General features: G+C 42.4%; 1 protein-coding gene across 4 annotated transcripts in view; it reads right to left on the bottom strand.

Annotated features, from left to right (window-relative positions):
- Positions 1–2,484: 2,484 nt before the first annotated feature.
- Positions 2,485–23,506, bottom strand: part of arhgef12a (Rho guanine nucleotide exchange factor (GEF) 12a) — a 45,830-nt gene continuing 24,808 nt past the window's right edge. For 3 of the 4 annotated variants that reach the window (XM_033630997.2, XM_033630998.2, XM_078167100.1), the window contains 37 exons: positions 20,444–20,542; positions 19,105–19,154; positions 18,813–18,870; positions 18,546–18,718; positions 18,218–18,295; positions 17,722–17,841; positions 17,164–17,268; positions 16,729–16,863; positions 16,414–16,515; positions 16,185–16,295; positions 15,959–16,057; positions 14,916–14,958; positions 14,505–14,610; positions 14,231–14,368; positions 14,066–14,098; positions 13,334–13,448; positions 13,138–13,243; positions 12,821–13,024; positions 12,589–12,727; positions 12,464–12,496; positions 11,418–11,569; positions 11,014–11,160; positions 10,683–10,768; positions 9,803–9,928; positions 9,412–9,526; positions 6,551–6,651; positions 6,265–6,342; positions 6,009–6,084; positions 5,746–5,913; positions 5,412–5,499; positions 5,245–5,322; positions 5,062–5,156; positions 4,761–4,964; positions 4,426–4,662; positions 4,047–4,276; positions 3,870–3,945; positions 2,485–3,758 (listed from right to left, as the gene is read on the bottom strand). In XM_033630997.2, the coding sequence (XP_033486888.2) occupies positions 3,748–3,758; positions 3,870–3,945; positions 4,047–4,276; positions 4,426–4,662; positions 4,761–4,964; positions 5,062–5,156; positions 5,245–5,322; positions 5,412–5,499; positions 5,746–5,913; positions 6,009–6,084; positions 6,265–6,342; positions 6,551–6,651; positions 9,412–9,526; positions 9,803–9,928; positions 10,683–10,768; positions 11,014–11,160; positions 11,418–11,569; positions 12,464–12,496; positions 12,589–12,727; positions 12,821–13,024; positions 13,138–13,243; positions 13,334–13,448; positions 14,066–14,098; positions 14,231–14,368; positions 14,505–14,610; positions 14,916–14,958; positions 15,959–16,057; positions 16,185–16,295; positions 16,414–16,515; positions 16,729–16,863; positions 17,164–17,268; positions 17,722–17,841; positions 18,218–18,295; positions 18,546–18,718; positions 18,813–18,870; positions 19,105–19,154; positions 20,444–20,542 (4,115 nt within the window). In that variant the 3' untranslated portion in view covers positions 2,485–3,747. The remainder of the gene's footprint in view (positions 3,759–3,869; positions 3,946–4,046; positions 4,277–4,425; positions 4,663–4,760; positions 4,965–5,061; positions 5,157–5,244; positions 5,323–5,411; positions 5,500–5,745; positions 5,914–6,008; positions 6,085–6,264; positions 6,343–6,550; positions 6,652–9,411; positions 9,527–9,802; positions 9,929–10,682; positions 10,769–11,013; positions 11,161–11,417; positions 11,570–12,463; positions 12,497–12,588; positions 12,728–12,820; positions 13,025–13,137; positions 13,244–13,333; positions 13,449–14,065; positions 14,099–14,230; positions 14,369–14,504; positions 14,611–14,915; positions 14,959–15,958; positions 16,058–16,184; positions 16,296–16,413; positions 16,516–16,728; positions 16,864–17,163; positions 17,269–17,721; positions 17,842–18,217; positions 18,296–18,545; positions 18,719–18,812; positions 18,871–19,104; positions 19,155–20,443; positions 20,543–23,506) is intronic. The other variant, XM_033630999.2, reaches the window with a different exon arrangement.

The following is a 23,506-nucleotide window of genomic DNA, read 5'->3' as shown; positions in this document are numbered from 1 at the left end:
AAAATAAATAACAGCAATACTTGGCACCTCTGGCCAAGCATCAACATATGGCAAGCAGGGATGAAATCACGGTGTGAAAGGGAACCTAGGGTGGAGAGAAAATAGACGTGCTCCCTGTGAGGATGTATGGAGGTGACATTTCTGTAACAAGCACGAGATTGCAGCAGTGCTGACATTTGACAAATGTATATTATCTTAAACAAGTAAGGACGAGAGGTCAGCATGCAGCACAGATATATTATGACAAGTGGAGATAATTCACTGATTAAACACTGATCCTCCTCAACAGGAACTATAATTCAACCAGGAGAAAAAACAGGGTGCATACTGCACAGTCAGGATCTGATGTCTTGGTTATTTAAAGCTTATAGATTAATAGCATAACTGAACATTTGTCACTTTGATAGAATGGAGAGGTTCTTACAACAGGCTGAGTGAAAAATTCAAGGATAAGCTACTTTTTTTTAAGATACTTGGCTGATTCATCATGACTAATCCTCAGGTGTCCTTGATCTCTCTCATCATGCTTTAAGTGAAAAAGTGGTCTTCAATCACGTCTTCGTGACTAGGATCGTCACCGGAAGTGCTGTACAAATAAAAATGTTTTACTGGCCAATGGTCATCAGTGTAGCTGCCTGACAGTGAGGTCATTTTTTTATCTTTTCGTGAGATTCACAGAAAAAATGGGTGTACGTAAAAGCTTAGAGGAATAATTAACCCTCCAAAAGACCATTTGAATATCAGTCATCACCCTGTGTGACACTGATGCGGTGGAGAAAATGTAATTTTTCTTGCATGCGTCCAGTGAATAAGACGAAGACAGAGAAAACTCTTGGTGAACTCAAGTCAGAGGTGACCACGATCAACAACACCTAAACTTTATCAAAGCATCTGTTTACAAACTCTCACACAACTCGTGCAGCATAATCCAAGTCTCATTTGTCTAGTTGTATGCTCAGTGCAGCCTCCCATGACCAGGGAACAAAAAGGGAAACTTAGGCTCTCTTTAAAGCCAGACTCCATTGGCAAAAACAGTAATTTTACCTCACTAAACACAGGAGCTGCTGGTCTTATCACTGCCTCGCTTGGTAGTTTGTTTGGGTTATTGCATGGCTTTGATGAATCCAAACAAGCCCTTTAAAACAGTGGTTCCCAACTGGTGGGTCGCTGTCTGAAAGTGGGTCGATTTTCTCATAAACCTTTGGTAACGTGTTTACATTACACATTCTATGTGACGCTCACAGCTTGACAAAAATATATGTGAATGTGGGATAATTGTGGTATCATCACAGCCTGTCACAGGTTACAGCCTGAGAGAGGAGAAAGAGGAGAAATGGCAGAGCATAAAGGTCCAGGTGGAAAAAAACAACTCAGTCATTCAGACTGCTTTTGCTAAAAGAGAAGGAGATTGCCTTTTCATTTATAAATATAGATCCTAGGGTACATTTCTTTTTGCATTTGGGAGCTGTTTACAGTTGTATTTTGTGGTGGATTTTATTTTGTTGAACTATTAATATTTTATACAGCATCTGAATCTCACTGAGGTACTGTTGTTGTTTACAAATTGAAGAAATCAGAGATAATTTTAGTTCAGTTTTTACTGAATATTTGAAGGCAAACTGTCAGGCTGACATGTACAACTATATCACTCATTTTGTTGCAATATTGTTTTCTTAATTAATAAAACATCCTTTTTTTTTTTAACAAATTTGTCACATCGTCCAGAATATCATTATTGCAAAAATACCCTGAGATATTGTGTTATTATTTTAGGGCCATATCGCCCACCCCTACTGCAAGTGACTGGTGTTAACCTGTCAAATTTGTTATTTTGAAGTGTGAAGAATTTCTAGCACAGAACTTTTATCTTGGAATGCAGTTTCCTGCTGTAGAGTGAGTGAGAGAACTAACAGCTACCTGACAGAGACAATAAACTAGCTCAACAACATGGCCAAATGCAAATATGACGCTGAATATACTAAACTGTGAGGACCTTGAACTAATAAATAAGGAAGAATTTGTTGGGGACCACTGCTTAAAAACACCAAAGACACACAATTACACAAACTAAATGATCAAGGCAGCAGATCAGCAGCTCTTTCGTTCAGGGAGGTAAATGACTGTTTTTGTCAACGGCATCTGGCTTTGAAGAGAGCAAAGATAAGTTTCACTTTCCATTCAGTTCCCCATCAGAAAGGGCTGTCTGGGCACACGTCTGAATAAATGACTCTTGAGTTATAGCGTACGAGTTGTGTGAGAATTTGTAAATGGATGTTTTGATATGGCTTTGCTTCTATTAAACACTTTACCCTTTGACTTCAATTCATCAAGAATTTTCTGTTTTTGGACTCTTGTTGATGGAGGCATGCGAGCAAAACAAATTTTTCTTTACAAATTCAACATTAACAGGGTGAGTAAATGATACACAAATGGTCCTTTGGGAGGTGAAGTATTCCTTTAAAGACAGAAAAAAAGCAGGCAAGGTTTTTCCTTTTTGAATGTGTCATGGCACCATTTATTTATTAAAGTTATGCATAACCTTCCAACTTGATCATTGTACATATGTTGAACTTCATGACATTATTAGAATATCAGGCAGTCAGATCAGCATCGCCAACAGTAGCAGAAAGAAGCAGCGTTTCTGTCAGGAGCTGATACAGAAAGAGCGTGAGCGCTCCTTGGAGAAGACGAGGGGGAACAGGGCGAGATACCCAAAGGCAGATGAGGAAGCATGACATATAGAGTGTGAGTGGGGATAAATAAGCATGAAAGCCACTGGGCTGTGAGGAAAAGGAGAAGGATGACACCCATAAGTGTTTACAGGGAAAAGAAGGGAGAGGGTCACACGCAAAGGAGATGAGGAGGCGGACGAGAGGCAAAGCACCCCTCACAGTGAGGAGGAGGAGGAGGAGGAGGAGGAGGAGGAGGAAGAAGCAGCAAGGAAATGCAACAGGACCAGATCAGAGCCTTCAGACTCTTCATTCTAGTTAACACCACACCTAGAATTTATCTGAAATTCTAGACTTTAACACAATTCAAGAGTTTGTAACACAATGGGATCTATCCATCACCAGTGCAACTCTGGCCTCTATCAGTCTGATTATATTCCTGCCATTTCATCAGGGTACACTAGGCTAGCGTGCATGTATGCTCACACACTCACACTAACCCTGTATGACTGAAGCAGGAAAAGCAGCCAAAATGGTAACACCATGGCCAAAAGCATGCAAGCAATGTGGGAAACACTTAAAAAAAAATAAAAATAAAAAAAAAATGAAAAGAAAGAAAATAAATACATCTTGGGATAAAAAAAATCTTAATACATTATCTTAAAATTTTCCTTTTCTTGTTTTGTGTTTCATATATATATATTCTAAACACACATCTTTGTACATTTTGGTATAAGTTCTCTTTCTTGCAGGGAGGTCCGGGGGGAAAATGGGTGTTAGATGGTGGAGGGGTGGTGAGGTTTCGAGGGGCAATCCCACTTCCCTGATTGCCTTGTGCTGATGGAGGGGGGCGCGGCATCACAAAGATGACTCCACCCTTCAAACGCTTCTGCTCACACTCAAGTCTCTCGTTCTCTGTGGCAACCGTGGGCAACGGCGATGGAAAGAAGGGGGCTCAGCAGTGAGAGGACAAGCTTATAGGATGTCCAGAAAGTCCAGGACACACGAAGTAGGAACAGACTACGAGTCGGTACTTCCTCTTTGGAACCAGAGCCAAAGGCTGCCGTACGGATTTCCACTATCTCTTATCTGGGGAGGAAAAACGAGGCGTCAGATCAGAGAAAAAATGACACATAAGGAACTGTATCATCGGCAAAAATCTGGTAATTCATATGTTGACGCTGAGCCTGAATGAGATACCTTTGCTTCCATCCGTGTCCGCTGCTGGCCTCTCCGGCCTTTGGCGTATTAGATTATTGTACTTGGCCTCAACCTCCTGCAAGAGCAACAATCAAGTCACATGGTGGACCACAAAGATTGAATATCACACTATTTTTACAACAACGTATGTTGATGAGCTCATCGACTGTTACATACCTTCAGATAGTTGAGGTTGGCCTGAAGGTTTCTAAGGTGAGACAAGACCTGTCTGCTAAAAGAGGAGAGGCTGCCGGCCTGTGACGTCGAAGAAAACCTCAAGTTGATGCCAGAGTCGGCGGCGCAGCCTTGTGAGGTCCTCAGCTGCTTCCCTGTGGTCGATGCCAATATGTCATCATCTGTGCTGCTCTCCCCCGGGCCACCGTAACCCTCCAGGACTAAATACCCTGCTGAGAGAATCAAAGGAAGCCATTTAGTACTACTGTAGTGAAAAAACGTCAGGATCAATGAGCGACAAAGAGCAAGAAGACAGCTGCAACTTACAATGACCACTGTAAGAAACGTTTATCTGTGAGTACAATGTATTTAAATGGCTCACCATAATCTTCAGGAGAATCAAAGAAGCCTGTGTCCCCAGAGCCCAGGTCCTGAGTCGGGTCCTCGGTCTGAGAGCTGTTCTTCTCTGAGCCATTATGGACCATCACCCGTGCGCGGCTGTCTACAGGGGTCCGCAGAGAGGTGGTCCTTAGGAGACGTGCCCCCGTGGAGCGTTTGGTTTGCTCGACAGCCTCCTGGGACATCAGCTGGGTCACCAACACCTGCTTTAATGCTGCCACTGAGCAACAGATAAGACGTACGGGTTCATGATTTTTACATACATACATACATTATCTATGTATATTTGATTAACTGAGTCGTCTGTTGTGTGCTTACATGTTTTCAGTGCTTCGTCTGCTCTGGAGGGAAACATGTTGAACGAGTCTCCTTCTTTGCCATCTTCAGCCACTTGGTAAGGAGGCTCTGGGTCCACGAAACCTTCCTCCTCCTCCTCTTCCTCTGCCTTTACGCCCTCAAAGGGATTGTTACCAGGTAGAGAACTCTGCGTCACACTTCGCGGGGCTGGACTGCTCTCTTTATCTTGAGGGGGAGTAATTGCACAAGGATTATCTAAACAGTTGAGATTACGGTAGAATATTTACAGTAAAACGGGGGGAAAACATGTTTCTCCAGCTACCTGTGGACTGGGTGCTGCCGGTGGATGTGCGGTCTGGGTCTCGACTCAGCCTGGAAACGCCCGCCGTGATGATCTCCACACCGTCTCTCTCCCCACTAGCACACAAGCAACATCTCATGTTAGTAACAAGCTCAAACCCTGAGAACCATCTCATCAAATTAGGCAGGTGATCGAACAACATACTCAGTCTGAGGTAAAGGTATGACGCTGTGAGGTTTCACTTTCATGGCATCAGCCCTCTGGGTGATTAGACGCTGCCACCTTGTGAAAGGAAAATAAACAGTTATCAGCACATCTAATGACGGCAGCAACAAAATTCAATTAATCAATCAAAAGGTACGTGGACTTACGTTCTCTGATCTGAGACTGTGGGTGCCATCAGCTCGTAGATCTGGGCTCCATTGTCAGACATGGATAGGACGAAAAAGGACTTGTTGTCTGGCGGGAGAGAGCATGGACAGAAGGTTTGGGGTGAGATTATCACTACACTGCCCTATATGCATGAAGCCACAGACTTCCTGATAAAAATCTGAGTGCAATATCCCAGTCTTTTGTGCTGCGTTTAGTTGCCATTGCAATGACAAGAATAGTGAGGGGGTTCTTTGTTGCTTCTTAAAACGATTTGCTCTCATCCCTCATTAATAGTAAAATGCAAAACAGAGAACAGATTGCGTGTTAACGGACCTGTGGCCACAGAGCGCACCAGCACAGTATTGAGTTTGATGATGGGGCTGAAGATCTGTTTGGTGTCTGCAGTGCCTGCCAGGTTTTTACTGTGACACTTCAGGATTAGACGCTCGTCTTGTTTCTGCAGCAGAACCAGGATGTCCTCCAGGAGGAGTGTGTACAACTCTGAGAGGAGACGAAGAGGATTCTTGTGTTTAGTTCTTGGCAGCGTCATCAAAGTTTAATTCCAGTCAAACTCATATAATATGCTGACTACACACCAATAGTCTTGTCCTTGTTCACTTTCCATGACAGTGGTCCCTCATGCACCATCGTTCTCTTGGTTAGATCCAAGTTCTGAGGGAAGGTAGGACGGGAAAATAAATTTAAAGCTTATAAGTACTCGCTACAGGTCCATTGAGCCGTTTCCACACAGGACCACCTTTGTACAGAGCAGATATTTCAAACAGCGTATGTGGGTGTACAACAAGTGAGTGTGCTTTAACTGAAGCTAAAAGGGCCGTGTAGATAACTCACCTTTAGCTCCAGGATCATGGCGTTGTCTGTCTGCTTTAGAGAGGAGAGGTCCAATCTTCTCTGATAGTCCTCCAACCTCTAGAGGAAGGACAGAGAGAAATAGAGAAAGGGGGATAAAGTGAGCGCTCTTTAAAAAAGGAAGCCACTGCCTGGGGAGCAAAGACGATAGTGGAAAAATAAATTGCTGTTGAGCGGGGGGGGGGACTTAGGATGAGACTGAAGGGGAAGAAGAGAAAAGTCTAGGGGATGGCATGAAATGGAAAGGAGATTTTAAAAAACATCCTACCTGCTTGTCCTCGGATTCCTTCACAGCCTGGTTGACGTGATTGAGGATCTTTCTACAGCAGTCTGCTGCCTGCTTCACTTTGTCCTTCTCCGCTACGTTGTCTGAAAGATATTATGACATCAAATAAGAAGTAAGGCCTCCTTAGTTCTGCAGGGGGCTGTCCGGCAAATTGATATTTCCTCTGCCCATTAACACACCATCATTCTCAAAAATTATGATAAAGCAGGGGGGCATTATGATCCCGTAATAGCTGGTTATACTTTATCGTTAGTGCATTCTCTCTGTGTGAGACCCAAACCCCAGCCAAGACTAAAATGATGGACCAAATAATGGGTAAGACATTTCCCAAAATGTGCACTGCCGCTCCAGGACCATTAAAATGCTAATCTCTCCATTTGTCTCTGTAATTCACTAATGGCTGGCATGTTGCCACACAGAACCTTGCTTAAGACATCAATTGGTTCATTTTTACCCACTTTCTTCTATCTCAAGAGTTTCCATTTTAGCTACTGTATTATATTACATTCCCAATATACAATTCAAACAAGGTATTATTCCTGTATTACCCGCTTCCATGGTTACTCGCAACATGGGTAAATTAGTTTCCATATTGAATTAGTTGCCTCGGAGGATCTAATTGATTTCAGGATCAGAAAAGAGAAAGGCTGGATACCATAATTTAACTCTACTCATGGAGGTCACGTGCAGAGGTGCTGCAGCAGTGCAGGGAAAAAAAAATTTGGAGCAAGAATTAATTTCTAGTCAGTTCAGGAGTGTCTAAAATGGTGTGCAGTAGTGGGAAGACTAAGTATAATAGTGATTTGAAGCTGTCATTTTTTAAAATAGATCACAATTCCTCTCCCTGTGACAGAGTCGGTGATTGACTAAGTGTTTGTGACTGAGTGGAACAGACTCTGAAGTGCTCCACTCAGTCTCTGCAGGAGAGGGATCAGTTTTTGTTCCTCCATGAACTGTAAGTGGTTTGTATGAATGTGAAAATCAGTTTTGTGGCTCCTCCTGCAGGCGTGTTGACATCAGACATTAGACTTCATGTTTGTCCACAGCCAGAACAGGTGGATGGCAGATGTTTCATTGTATGTTTTAATCACATTAAGTGTCATGCCCACCATATTCTGTTTTAAAGCTGCAGATATTCATCCAAGGCCAGAAAATTAATACATCTGTTACGTAACCAGTATCGATAATGCTCCAATACTGCCTAAAATGTTCAATCAGGTATGGGCAGTGTTTTTAGAGGGTTAATAAAACAAATTAATCCAACTATGAATGTCTTCTGTGATTATTCATCCATTTATCTGTGTTGAAAGCACTCATGTTTTCATGAGCCATCATCTGAAGCCCACTGAGCATCAGTCTTACACTGGGTCGAGTACCCACTCATGAATCACAGCAAAAGAGGTGATTCATAGGTGGTGCTTTGTCTTAATCTTATTTGCAGGTATGGTTCTGGGTGAAAAAAAAAGACATGTAGGTTGGATCGCAGGTGTAAAATAAAATGTGCATTTTATGTTTGAACATTTTAATCCTCTCTCTTTACTTTGTGTTGGCTATGTTTTCTGCACCAGCTGGAATATGACAGCTGCTTTAAACAGGCACGTTAATTGTGCAGCTCAACGTTATAAAAATACACAAAATATATTCATTTAAATTGTATATATGGAATTACCTTCATTCTAAAATATATTATTTTAGTTTCACATCCATAAAACAGCCCATAACGATCACTATAAATGTGCTAACTAAACAAATTATTCGCGCACGGTTATAATAGGATTTGCTGTTTTGGGTTGGGCCATGGATTTTTTGTCAACAGGTCAGGTCTATTCATGTAACTAATTGGTCATAGCGGGGCGGGGTGGGTGCAGTTTTGCCCCTCGCAGTTCTGATTCGAAGCAGATCTTGAAAATCAGACGCATGCAGGACTCTGCTGACACAAGATGTATCCCATGATGCACTAGGTTGAGTCTCTCAACGAATCAGAGGCTGTGTTGCTGTGACATTAATATCATCCTAGTATCAGTAGATTTGTGCAGTTTCTGCAACAACTGAAAAGAATAAAATATCCTGAGTGTAATAAATAAAGTGTAGATTGTCCCTTGTGCACTTGTATAGTTTTGTAGAGCATTAGGAATATGTTACAGACTTTATTTTGTTTCTTTTTTTTTTTTTAAAGATTATTTTTTTGGGGTTTTGCCTTTAATGCACAGGACAGAGTGAAACAGGGTCAGAGAGAGAGAGAGAGAGAGAGAGAGAGAGCGGGGGGGGGGGGGGGGGGGGGGGGGGGGTTTACATGCAGCAAATGGTTGCAAGCCGGACTCGATCCTGCGACCGCTGCAGTGAGGCACCGCCTCTGCCGGCACTATCCACTACGCTACTGACGCCCCAACTTTACTTGGCTTCTTGACATAGAAATGGGTTACTGGTATAAAGCAAATCCAGGGCTTGGAAACAAGGAAGCAAGGAAAAAATGGCAACGAAACCTCTCTGAAAAATGAATCAGCAACAATCATGATAACTGACGAAGTGATTTTTTTTAAGTAAAAATTCCTCGCTCTAAACTTCTCAAATGAGAATACTGGCTAGTTTCTCAGTCTTCTGGGGGACATTTGAAGACACTGGACTTTGGGAACTTGTGGGGAATTTAATATTATGGAACAAATAAATCAATATTTCAATAAATACTTGTTAGACTAATCAAAAATAAAACTGATCATTAGTTGCAGCTATTCTATAATCATTCATGCAGGACCGTGCACTAAAATAATCATGTGCACCAACATTAACAAATAACTGCAAACTGCTGTGAAGGACCTGTGACTGGTAAGGCAACACTACAGCACCTGTGTACTTGGCAATGTTGTCTAGTAGCAGAGGGTACTTGGTGAGCCGCAGCATCTCTACGGGAATGATGTCCTTAAGCTGCAGTCGGCGACACAGTCTGTTGCTCTCTGCCTCCTGCAAAGCAATAACAAGGAAAAAACGATACAGGATGGGTGAACTTAAGCTGTCGGCAAACAGCCAAATACATCTGTATGAATGTTGACTGAGCAGGACTAAATGTAAACTCAGTTTATGCTCAGGGAGGTGACATTTTAGCTGAATTTCTTGAATTAAACAGATGTATGTATTGCTTGTTTAAACCCTCTGTATAACACACTCTGAGCATTCAATCAGTAAATTGGCTAAATAAATACTTTGTTTGTGTCAGTTTGTGAAGCATAATGACAGTACCTGGATGAATGAAGTAAACCGCGAGTCTTTCTTCTGCTTGCTCTTGATGATCTCCAGAGCAAAAGGCTGGTTGCTGCAAAACGTCCCCACTGCCTGCTTGATCTTCTCCTCCTCTCCACCGCTGAACTGTTAATACCCGACCCAAGACAGGACAGAGCAGAGATGGACAGAGACGGTTATCAGTCACTCGGTCGATCTGGGTCAGGGGCAGTTGCCATGGAAATGTCTAGTATTTCACCACCACAATGAGCACCAACTCCCAGAAGGGGGCCAGGCTTAAGTCCTCATAGCAGGGACGGCTTAAGTTTAAATGTAGACTAGATCAATGCTCAGACCCTCAGGGGACCGTTTACCCTACTTATCCCCCATAGAGACATTTCAGACGAGGCTGCCAGCTGATAAGCAGCTAACTCGCATTTAATGTATCACACATGATATCAAGATGCGGAGATGTCAGCCAAATCTAGGGCATTGTCTGACATAACCATTTGCTGAGAAACAGGCTTCCATTTCACTCGTTCGCTTCCATTCTGATTACATTTCTTGGCAGAGTTGTTCTTTTGTGTCACGTAACATTTTGTCTTCCAGCACTTGGGGGGAGGATTTAGGACTTAACGTTAACCCCTTCTCTGTCCTAACCTGCACACAACCGTTTTTATGTACATATGACATTTCAAAATTAACCATTGAGGCCGAGGAAAGCAATCTCATGCCAACACCCACATTTTTTTTCTTGCTGTAACGCAATTTCGGGCAACAGTTCAATTTCTTTGTGCACAATACGTTTTTTTCCCCACCACATCAGTCATCTTGAAATTTATTCAATATAAGAAAATGTTTGAAAGAGGAAATACAATTTCAGCCTGAGAATTGTACTCACCCAAGAGAGCAAGTCGTCTCCTATCTGATCAATTACTGAAGACTCATTTCTCTTCCGAACGGCTGCCATTTGCTCCAGTATTGAAACTGAAATTCAAAGGAGAGGCACCAATGGGCAGTGAGAGTGTGTGTGTCTGTGTGTGTGTGAAAGATAAAAATGAATTATACAACATGAAAATACGAGAGTGCTGTGTGTATTGCTGTTGTAATTCATTTTACTTAAAACTTTATTTTGATTCTCAAAACTACTTTGAGGTTTTTTTTTCACTGTGTCTTAATGGTTTGATTTCTGATGGATTTCAAGATGTGTGTATGTTCATGTGTTTGTGTACCATGCAGCTGTAGGATCTCCTCCAGGTTAGTGAAGATGTTCTTAATGTCAGCAGGAGGCAGGATGGCCTCTTTGGAGAGCTTCTGATAGAAAATGTGGTCCAAAACTCTCAGCATCCGTACATGTGCGCGCTCTGTGTAGAACAGCTCTGCAGACACAATGTAAGACGTTAATTCAAAATGGCAGATCATTTGCACAGCTCAATATGATGTACATTCGACAGCAACTTGGGTTGGATCCCAGCAGATGCTCTGCTACTGCATCTCACTCCACTCTACTCGCTATATCCTAAAACACAACAGTATTTTTTAAGCACACTGAGTGGGAGCCTTTCTATATCCAGTGAAAATACAGCTGGCTTTAATAAACTGCCATATTAAGTGAAGGGGTTAGCCATGTCCTCACCGTTAATAACTTCCTGTCTCTTGATTTCCTGAGGCCTGAGACCTGCTAGGACCTCTCGCCCCACCAGCTGCTGCCAGTTTGGAGGGTCATGCTCGGAGTCTGTTCCCTGGTCGTCCTCACTCTGGACATCAGTTGCACCCAGTCCCTCGAGCCTAGGGCAAGATAAAAAGTTAGCATTTCATGTAGATACTGAAATTCCACCAGTGCTTATCACAACTTCTTAGGGTGCTTTCACACCTGAGCTTTTCGGTCCGGTTTAACCAAACCCTGGAGCATTTCGATGGGTAGTCCAGTTCATTTAGGGTGGCATGAAAGCTGTCAATCAAACGCTTGCAGCAGACCAAACAACCAAATCGGTTAGTCTCAGTCAGCTTCCAAGCTACAGGGTTTTATGGTAGCAAATGATGATGTGATTTTAGCACGACTTCAAAAGTTAAACTACAAATAAATCCATCTGCTGATTCTGAAAACTGACCATGATCTTATAATTGATCTGCATTTGCATATACCCTATTTATGCATTTGGTAACCATGGTTAACACATATGCAGCGTGGGTATTTTCACAGATTAATATGCCAAAAGCTGTTAAAACTGCTGTGCTTGTATCTGACTCCGTGTAGGCTACTTTGTTAGTTCATTAAGTCCATTAAAAAGTGTGTGTCAGCGATCCCACAGTAATAAGCCCAGAATAATATGTGGTCAATTTGCAGCCTAATAATACGTATAATCAGTTATTTCTTTGTCGGCTCTTTGTAACACCAAAGAACATTAATATCCACATCAGAAGCTTCAAAGTGCGGCATAAACTTCAGTCAGTCAACAGAATTTGATTTCCCCATGTGGGTCCTGATGACACAGGATGGCAATCACCAAAACTGTCCAATCAATGAGTTTCCTTTCAGTCTGTACAAATTCATTTTTACTTGTCTTGGTTTGTTTGTAAATGTGTTCCCCTTGCTCCGCGTCAAAATAACTGAAGTCCAGGTGTGAAAGCACACTTAGTTTTTAGATGAATTTAAATCTAAAATTGATCACGTTTCCTCACCTTCTTATGGCCTTTGGTGTTCCCTCGTGGACTCTACAAAAACAATAACAGTAAAATCAATGTAAAAATTAATATTCTCTACACAAGGAAGCAAAATGTTACTGCGAATGTGACTATAAATGCACCTGTCGCTTTCTCTGTCATCCTCTTGCAGCTGGTCGAGGCTGTAAAGGTCAAAGTGCGAAGCAGGGTATGACAGCCCATCAAGAGCGTCAGACTGAAGGCCGTCACTCAGCCTGGAAGGGCCTGAGGTTGGAGTCCCACCTGAGAGACAAGATATAAGTTATTATAATGACAATCGCCTCCATCGGTTTTCCCTCCTACTAATGTGTTTAGTTTCATCGGTCAGTAGCTCACCCATATCAGTGTCTCGGCTTGTGTCCGAGCTATAGGTGGCGCTGTTTGGGGATGAGGTGTTGAGAGACATGGAGTGTGTGAGTTCAGAGCCCTCGCTCGATTGGCTGCCTCTTAGACGACCAGCTTCCATGTGATCACTCGCTCCCAGTGTGGGCTGAGACAACTGTTTCTGCGGCCTGGGGCGACCATCCAAGGCTTTACCCACTGAATACAGAGAAATGTGGTGTCAAAACTTGATGAACCTTTGGTGTTCCCTTGTGGACTCAACAAAACCCAAGTAGGGTAATAATTTGTCTTATTCAAAAGTTCTAACTCACCTGATGCTGCTTCGATGCGGCTGGGCCGACGCTGAGGTCCAAGAATACTGGGAAATCTGGGTTTCTTCACCTTCTCTTCTCCTTCCTTTTCTGTCTTGATGCTTTTCTGTATGTAATTAAATAAACAAGAGAGGTGTCAGGTAGATGATAAAGGGAGAGAGAGAAGGGCAAAGGTGGAAAAAGAAATCTTACGTACCTTAATCTTGGGAAGGAAGTTGATCCTGACCCGTTTGGACTCCAGACTGCGAGGTTCCTTGACCCTCACACCAAGGTGCTTCATGTATGTATAGATGACATACTGCATTGTAGTGCTGAGCAAAAACAAAAGTGACAACTCCCGAGTTAAGTCGCGCTATTCTGAATTCAAACCAACAAAACAATTTTGAAGGGAAGTGTCCATATTGTGACTTGCACCATATGTCATACCAGTCCTTCTCGTACAATTTCTACACAAACCATCTGGGGTGTGCTGCGACCATATGGCATTTCAAACAAGACTGTTTCAATCAGTCACACTTTTGAATTATTTAATATAAACACACTGCATAAATTACGTGTTTTCTTTAAGAGACTGCCCAAGTGCTTAATTTGTAAACTGTGGGGGATGCAGAATGGGGTTTAGATGACACCAATATGTTATGTGTTCTTGGCTGGAACATCAAAGGCAATAAATTTAAGGTTAAAAAAATGACTACCACTGTCGGATAATACTCATTAAGCACAGGATGTTTTTAAATAATTAGTTTAAAGGAGTCAAAAAGTCTAATAAAGTAATAGTTTCTTTTAGATTACTGTGAGACACATGACAAACACAGATGGTTCAAGGGGCCATAAGAGGCCCTGAAGTCCTAAATGATTCGCGTCATATGCTTTAAGAAATACTCTTCATACCAATCAACCACATGCTCCACAATATAAGTCTGCTTACCATTTCTCTTCCTCTGTGGTCTGAGTTGTTAACCTATAATCAATACAAAGAAAACAAACCGTCTGAGTGGCTGATGATGGTTAGAAATATGAGATATGTGTGCATGCGAGCAACATATGTCTGTATGCATGGCATGTGTGTCATGTAACTGTGTGTGCTACTTACAGGATATCCTCTATCTTGGTGATGATGTTCTCAGCATAAGAGCGCTCTCGCTCCAGAGTGACACGGTCTCTGACTCTCTCTTGGTCCAGTCTGGCCAGCTCTACTTCAGCCACCGTTAGGCCCATACTGCGCTTTTGCCTACATGAGTCATACACTGTGGTTAGGTAGATATTGCCTTTTTCATTAGCTTGTTATGACAACCAAATTCTCAAGTTCTGCTCTTAATCAGAGCCTACCACACCGAGGAAATAAAATTCAGAGCTGACAAGTGTACCTGAAATCCTCCAGGTTCTTCTGGATGTCAGGGAGCAGAGAGTCCTGCAGTGTTTGTACATGTTGCCTGTTTATTTCCTCTGGGATCAGCTCTGTCCGCCGCCGGTCTGCAAACACACGCACACACACTCACATATACTGTACACCAAGTCTCTAACAGGATTATGTCGAGTGCGCGCTAAATATGTGCTGTTAAGGTTTAGCAATACTTTCCAAACCATCAGAGCATTTGATTTCTTAACACCTTAGTCGGGAGTGTGCATGGCTTACAGGGGCTGTATAATGAGGATGGCCAAGTGGATGAAGTGAGCCAACAGCAGTACAAAAGGTGACCGTAACAAAAAAACTGCCTCCTCAAAATGACACTGGGCAGACGACCAAATGTAGCAAAAGCACAGTGTGAAACACTTACCGAGATCAGTAGAGATGGATTCAGGAACAGCAACTTTTAAATTCTGGAAAAAAGACAAAACATAAGTAGTTTATACCTCATTAAAAAATTGGAACAAAAAAAACTCCTGTCCAGCACGTCCAAAAAAAAAAAAAACCCCTTTCAGATGATATTAAATATCAGTGTGAGTGCTGATCATAAATCAGCACACTCATAATCATGTCATTACCTCTGCATGATGTAATGCTTGCACGGGACTGGTATTACCTGGGGGCCTCCTAATTTGTCATCTCTGTGGCGGTGGCCTGTGATCTTAATCCCCTGTGAATCTGCCGTAATTTGTCGAGTAAAAATTCCAGCGTGATTTATCTGCCATATTTTGCCAAACACAGAGCTTGTGTGATAACATTAGTCCTGTATGAACCGGCCTTGGGGTCATATTTGGGTTCTTGTTTTCTCCATGCCTCTTTCCCAGCTGGGAATTATGGTGGCTGCGTTGGCAATTATAAATGAATGCTTTGATAACATTTTGGGTGCAGGAGGCTCATCTCACTACACAGCATGGAGAGCCATCCTCAGAGAGACCAAAGCCAAATCCATTGGAAGAGAAAGAATCTCAAATGATGATGAGATGGATGACATGCGGACAGTGTGTGGTAGAGTTGGGGTTGTTTATTTAACCACATTTAAAAGAAAGAAAGGAGGTTAACACTGCACATCAGCGCTAGTGGTGCTGGGTGGTGTTTCTATCTTGTGTAGAGTGGAGTTACAAGTGACTGTGTGCATCATATCCAGGGAGTTAAAAACATGTTTTGTCTAAAAATTTCATCATGGTTTTCCAGATGAAAGTTTGTGCTTTGGATTTAAAAACAACAATAACAGATGTTTGGCGCTGTCCTTTGTGTAAATAGTGTGATTTTGACGATGCAGTGACATGCAACATTTCACCCGCTTTGTCAAAATCTAATCAGTGACGGACTGTGCGCACAGATGGATGAACATTGGATGAGTGTGCCCTGTAGCGCTGCCCATATTTCACAGTGGGGAGCAAAAACTGTACTTACCGCTCCACGGTCAATGAAGAAGGTGTGGAGATCCATGAACACCCGTCTGGTCTCTTTGGAGTTGGTCTGCTTGTAGAAGTCAGCATAGAGGTAGCACAGCTGAGGACATAAGAGTATGATTAATTACAATAAAAAAACAGTGAGCAGTAGTGTCTGCTATGCTGCATTTTAACAGGAAATGAATACACAAAACATTTTAACGAGGCATGAAGGAAGACGGTCTTACCACAGGAGCAGGGTCGAACTGAGAGATGACATGGTGAAGGAACGCTGCGAGGTGGGCAGGACGAGACTTGAGCTGCTCAATACTGTTAAAGCTGTTACACTGGCCATTTGTCTGCAACAAAATCGGTACAACAGTTAGCACCAGTTTGAGTTTGAAAAATTTTGAAAAGGACAGCTGTGTTTAGGGTTATGATTGACAAAGATGTTAAGATTGCCCTGTGGTAAAATACCTGCTCCTGGTCTGAATCAAAATAGTCGTCCTCAGCTCCAATGATTTGTGAGACGAGGCGGGAGGAAGAGGGACTGCTGACTGTGGTAGGGGACAGAGAGTCCTGAGGAAAAGACAGGAGTGCATTGTAAAATTAGTGTTTTTTAAAAAGCATCTGGCCATTTATAACCCAACTGATCTGGGGTATACTTCCACTGACAGAAATTCATCCACATGCAATATAATCTATGACAAACAAACCCAGTTAAACCAGGAAAGGAAGGGAATAAGTACATTTCTTAGGCAGAACTGGCCAAGGTGCAAAGAGTATAGTTACCAGGTCAGTGGCGTCCTCCCCCTCTGGAGAGTGGCAGGAGTTGAAGCTGTTCCTGGGTGTGCTCTTTGGGCTGGGGCAGGATGACTCTCTTGAGTAAAGATTCTCTGGAGATCCAGGTCCAAACCCACGAGATATCTGGAAGTGGGATGGAACACAACATTACACAATCTGTTGCCAAACTGTTGCCGGATAATTTATTCTGTCAGTTATCATAAATGGCCGACAGTGATTTGAATGCAGAATCAATACATACACTTCCTGTGCTTGCACTGATGTTGTCTAGATCTAAACTTGCCAAGGCTGAGCGCTGCTAATTAAGACTATAATTTCAATTCAGCACAAGGCCATTGAGTGTAACTAGTCTTTGAATCAACTTTCAAAATGAAGTTCAGAGGGAAACTTAAATTATGTTGGCTGGCGTTGCTGACAACTTACAGGAGTGCTGCTCCAGGACAGGTCTGTACTGTTGTCTCCCTTAGAGGGAGTGTGCTCTGTCTCAAACATGCTACCATCATCTGCATCACCACCTGGAACAGCCTCCTACGGATTCATGTAAACACAAGATTTGTTATTAATTATGAACAACCTTATTACATAACAACAAGATCCACAACGTCCAGAATGAAACATGTTTTAAGACAGACAAGCTAAGAGGAGGCTGCACTGGTAAAAATTACTAAATGTGTCATAAAACATGACTTTTTAAAATTGAAATAGACTCATACGCTGACAAACATAACAATGTTCAGTGAATGATGTGTATAAAATAAGCTGTCACACAGACACAATAGAACGGCTTCCCACAGAGAAAGCCAAAAGCCTAATCCTCTGATAAGATTAGGATTAATGTTTGTCTGGAGCGATCCCTAAACACGCTACACAAAATTATACAGCTTGGATGTTGCTGGTAGATCAGTGTCCCAACATACCCAATTGTGTATGCACGTACATGGAGGTACTTAGTTAGTTAGTTAGGGAGGTTATCTGCTTTACCTGTGTTGCCCCAGTGGCCTTGAAGAGCTGACCCTGCAGCTGAGGAATGTGTTTCTTAGCTTCCTGGATGTCTTTCAGTAGTTTGGGGGAGGGGTTCCTGCTGTACTCCTCCTTCATGGCCTTTATAGCAGAAGGAAATCAAAACAAGCAGTCAGGACCAGTAGCATGCCATTGTTTGTGTGCTATCAGGCAAGTAAAACATGTAAAATGTTGACTCTGGTGCGAACAATGGGATGTCTCAATTTCCTGCATGAAAAACAGCAGTCTTATCAAGTGTACACATACAACCTGCCTCCTACCCACAGTGATGTTCTGTTTAAAAATGGATGAGAGCTGATCCTTTCATTTTCAGCACAGATAATACCACAACACTGCGAGGGTTTAAATATTCACAACTGTGCAATAACGGGTGCAAATCACCTCCCTACTGCAAACACCTACCAAGCAAACAGGGTTTCAATAGAGAGAAGTGAGTGGCAGTGATTGTTATGCTAACCTGCAGCTCCTGCTGCTCTTTTGAGAGCATCTTTTGCAACATGTCAACCCTCTGGCTGCAGACACTGCTATTCTCATCCTGTGGGGGAAACGAAAAGGAAAGTTGAAAAGCATATGGAGAAACTGTGCGTGCATTAGACTACAGATGAGAAGCATTCAAGCAAACAGCATACAGATAATTTGTCAGAAAAGATGAAATATGGAGAAGCCGAGAAGAGAAAGAAATAGATAACCCAGGTGAAAACCTCAAAGAGGATGAGGATGGAGGATGAAGAAGGAAGGCAGGTTTGTGGAAAAAGGGCAACAGAAGTAACGAATGGCTTTAGTACCCATGGTGGTTGTGTGGAAGAGAGTCGGTCCAGGGGACTGTAGGGGCGTTCTGCTGCTGGGGAGTTAGGTGATGAAATGCTAACACCCAACATTTCAGACTCTGCTTCAGACAAAGGGATCTGGGCGAGCCCTGGAGGCCGCCCCAACACTGTGAGGGCCACATAGGAGCCCGCTAGAATGAAACAAATCAAAGCAAAGTGTCAGTTCTACATAAAGGTTTATTTCTAAAATGTGGCATTTGATAGAACACAGACAAAGGAACTTACATTTGATAAGCTTCACCACCTCAATGTGATTAGAATGTGTAACAAGGGTCCCGTTAACCTGAAAGACAGCAGTGGTACTATGATGAGTATTTGAAACAGATACTGAGTCCAAAACCTCCCATTCTGGCTCCAGCTTTGCAGTCTGACACATCACTCCACTCCCAGATGCAGCTTCATGGAGCAGAGCTGCCGATTGACCAGAAGGTGGCAGCCTACAGCCTCTGTACTGGCCTTGGACAAGAAAACAGTGATGTTAGCAGTTTAAAGACATGGAGGCAGATGAACACAATACCTTGATGATTCTGTCTCCTGTCTGAACACCTGCCCGCATAGCAGCCCCATCTGGCAAACACAGAGGAAAAAGAGCGTTAAAGCAACACAAGAGGCGAGGAAAGAAACAGAACCAATGGAAGAATGAAATGGATGGAGGGGGGGGAAAACACATCAGACATGCTGCTTCATGGTGCTGTTGTTGATATCTCTACACAACAAATACACCATATCGCCTTGACAGAGCAGATGTTGCAAAGTGACAATTTGAGTGCTATTTTGAAAGACCATAACAGTGGTTATATTACGAGAAGGACCTGTTTCACAGCTCCACCCAAAACAAAGGGATTTAGGCATGAGACAGGTTATTATGAGATCCACGTCTGACTCTGTAGTCAGCAACATACAGCTGAAGTATTTTGTAAACCAAATACAGTTTTACTAATACACTACTTATGACGTGCATTTTGGGTTTTCGGTTTTCTATTAGTATGGAAATTTTAACTGGTGTCACTAAGAAAAGGACATAAACTGGCCTGACCAGTTGGGCTGAATGTTTAAGGACAGGTGTGACTGGAAACTTGTAAATTATTCGTCTATATCTGATCAGATATTTGGATTTAATCTGCTTCAGAGCAACAAATGATTAAGCTTTGCAGGGGTGACAAGCAAAAGCTTAGTTAGATTTCATCTTGCTCATTTTAAACCTAACCACAAGTATAAAGGAGGAAAGCCGCAGCAAGAAACTCCAGATACATTTTGTTTGCTTTTCAGTTCACAGCAAAATACAAAAAGAAGTTGTATAAATTATTCAGATGAAATTAAGCAGATTGCTCTTTGTGTTGAGTCGGTGATGAAAGCACAAATGGGGAGCCATACAGGGATAGTTAAACACTGCCAAGCTCTGATGACAGTGCAACAAAAGTCCTCGATCAGTTCCTTCCTCTTCTGTCTCTCTCCACTACTGTACAGACCGTGTAATGTTTTTCATGACCTGATAACAGCCCACATCATCCTCTACAGACAAGGGAAGACTGCCGGGGACCACATAAGTATCCTGTCAAAGTCCCCTCTTTAAAAGACAACATGATAAAGCAGAAGCTGCAGCTGCTGCGAAACTACTGAGGAGGAAACATACAGTCAGTGGCTTCACTTCTCTAAGTGAGTGCCGGAGTGGTGGTGGTGGTTGCTGAGTCCCAATTACCCCTCACATCTGTGAGTTCAGAGCAAACTACCATGACAGTTTGATGTCAGAGCATGAAAAAGGAAGCCCATATCTCTATTACAAATGCTTAGACCAGAAGTAGTCTTTGTAACAACATCTTTTTCTTCTTCCTTTTAAGTTCGAGTCCACACCTTACCTTCTTTGACAAGCTGCACAAACACTGGGTTGTCACCACTGACAGTGAGCCCAAAGCCATTTTCATCTTTCTGGATGATTACACATCGCTGGACCAGACCTGCAAGTGAGACAGAGAGACATAACAACAGTGTCTTCAAAAAGACCAGGAAGTCACTAAAGGGAATCTACTTTTAACTCATTGGAGCCAGGGCACCAAATACAATCTTTCTAAAAGAAAATACTTCACCCTGAGCAGACATGTTAAATAATTTTAAACATGTACGGTGGAGGGATATGACGGAAGGACAATAATCACACTTTGCAGGTTTTATTTTTAAACGTGATTTTTTTTGAGTGAGTTCTGGTATAAGCTGCACAGGTGGGTTTCACTTAAGGACAAGAGATTAGACTCCTCATTTAAAGTCTGTTAAAACAATACTTTCACTCCCGTATGTACTTTAAAATAATTACTGATCTCTATATTTGTTCCTCCTGTTCGTACTGACTGAAGAGATTTTGTGCCCCTTCACTTAAGGCCCTGACACACTAAGCTGACGGTACATCGTGGGTCAATGGCGGGCCGTCGGTGAGTGTCTGTCGCCCTAGTTTTTGCGGTGTGTCCCGCACTGTTGGCACTAGTCGGCCCTTACTGACTTTTTTCTGGCCGATTCAGCAAGTTGAATTGTCGCGATATTTCCTGTTGGTGAGTGAAATCACTTTGATTGGCGGACTCTGAGCACAAGATGAACGGCTACAGTTAAGAGGGCATGAGATTGAAACAAACTTGTTATATAAGGTCAGATAAATTTTATTTGCCATTGATCTCTTTAGTAGAGATGGTTTGTAATGGTTTGTGTTATTGTTCGTTGGGCACCGTAGATGTGGTTTGTTCTTTCAACATCAGGCTGTGTTGTTAATGTGCTACCTAGCTAACCAGTATCTCGAATACGTCCAGTCGCTCTTCTAGTTTCCCTTTTTGAATAACAAATACAGACTACCATTGACTGCTGGTATGCAGAGTTATCCTCTCTCACGCAGGCACAGAACATGTGTGTGAGTTGGCCATATAGTCTGTATAGTCTTTGCGGTGTGTTCAAGTGCAACTTTTGGCCGAGACACAGGCGACACGAGGCGACCCATCAGAGGGCCTTTGTCGCCATTAGTTCCTTTATGTCGGATTGGTGTGTCTGGGCCTTTACACTAAAACTGGTTTGAGACATGGACATGAGAAACAATCACAGCATCAAATGATGTTTTCAATGTAAAGTGCATATGGGCATGTGAGTATTGTTTTAAGACATGCTTGAAAATAACCTTTAACATATCAGGACTGTTGTCAGGATAGCATGACAACAACATCTCATAATCTAAGCATGTGCAGTAAAGACAGGTTGTTCTAAGGCTGGCCAGCAAACACTGAAACGACTGTAGTTTAGACATATCAAAAAAAGTTTCACATTGTCTCCTAACTCATTCGGTGATGAGACACCACCAATAGACATAAATCCTCTTAAAAATGTAAACACCAATGATGATGGTCCTTCTGTGTGAGATGATGTCAGGCATCCCAGACATTTCTGGTTGCCGACTCACAGGCCAGAAGGAGGAACGTTACTTTTCAGGTTTTTTATGAGATGTAGCATAGCATTAAGAGATAAGAGCTTATCTAATGTCTGGCTGACACTGACTAGACAGACAATAAACACATAATGTAAATGCTCAAATAAAAATAAAAATAATGTTGTCTCATGTTATCATGAACAAGAAGTTGAGTATATTTTCCAATGCAAGCAAACTATCGTAAAAAAATAGTAGATTTTTTGAGTAACCCAAACTGAGTGAGGTGACCCTTGAGCTGATTTCTTGTGCAGAATCAACCAGAGAGGTGAGTCGATCGATGACGGCAGTGGTGGGGTGGGGGTTGGAGTGTGGAAGGAACAGGAGCTAATACATGGAGAGAGGTTAGGGGAGGCAAAAGCCCCAGGCTGGGGGGGAGGGGCAAGGAGACAGGGTTAGGTAAAGCTGAGGGAGCAGGGGGAAGGGAAAGAGGGAGAGGGCAGGGGTGTCAATGAAACAGATGAAGCCAAATGTGTTAAAGAGCTGGTGTGAATTTGCCTCTAGATGTTGATCTTTAGCCTGTGTTTTATGCTAAACAGTATTTTAGAGATCTTTGGGCTGGTATTTAGAAACCAAAGGGGAGTGGGAGTGCTGACATAATCACTGATCAGGTTAATCCATCTAAGATAATGTATTATTCAGAGGTCTGACTGATCCGTAATCGGCTCCCTTTGCTGAAACACAAGGAAATGTACTCTAGAGAATAAACTGACCTTTAACACTCAGAGAACCTTAGGCCCGACAATCACAAAAAGAAGGGAACCAAAATCATTAGAATATCGCACACAAAGGTCAGACTACTTTCCTTAAATCTAAAAGTCTGCTTAAAATAATTCAGAGCTTCAAGTGCTCTTCAGTGATAAAGGCTTTGTATCTGTTAATATCTTCAATTCTAAATTGGTACAAGACCAGACACAATGACGATAACTGGTTCAAACAGTGACCCAATGCATTTATGCTATGTTTAATATGATAGGAGAGGACTGTCTTGATAAATTGTGTTCAAGCAGAGACTAGACATCGGCAGAAATGGGTACTTAAAGAAGTATTTCACTGCTGGAGAGATGTTTTCTTTCTTTTTTAAAAAAAAAAATGGGCTGTCTGTGCAGAAGTAAGACACAAATACTTTTAAAACTGGTCCTACATGAAAAGAGAAAACAGAGGAAAGGGGCTATGGCATTCCCTTTTGCTCAGGAGGTAGAAAACCTCCAACTACCACAATGCATTGTGCCACACTTGACCAATTAATGCTCTTGCTGGTGGATGACACAATGCCAGTTTGTCCGTTTTGACACAGGACACAATATGATGACCGACTGGTAACAAACAATCTCGAATTACAGTTAAATGTTGTTGTTGTTGTGATAATTCATCGCATGTGAGCTCAGGCACCCGATAGAAGTCATTTTGCTGGAAATCTTAATTAAACGATGTCTGCCCTGACTGAAGACAGTTATTTAAGAAA

This window comes from Epinephelus lanceolatus, chromosome 4 (genome assembly GCF_041903045.1).
Source record: "Epinephelus lanceolatus isolate andai-2023 chromosome 4, ASM4190304v1, whole genome shotgun sequence".
NCBI classification, from domain to species: Eukaryota; Metazoa; Chordata; class Actinopteri; order Perciformes; family Serranidae; genus Epinephelus; species Epinephelus lanceolatus.
Note: the sequence above shows the minus strand (reverse complement) of the source record. Positions and strands in the feature narration are given on the sequence as shown.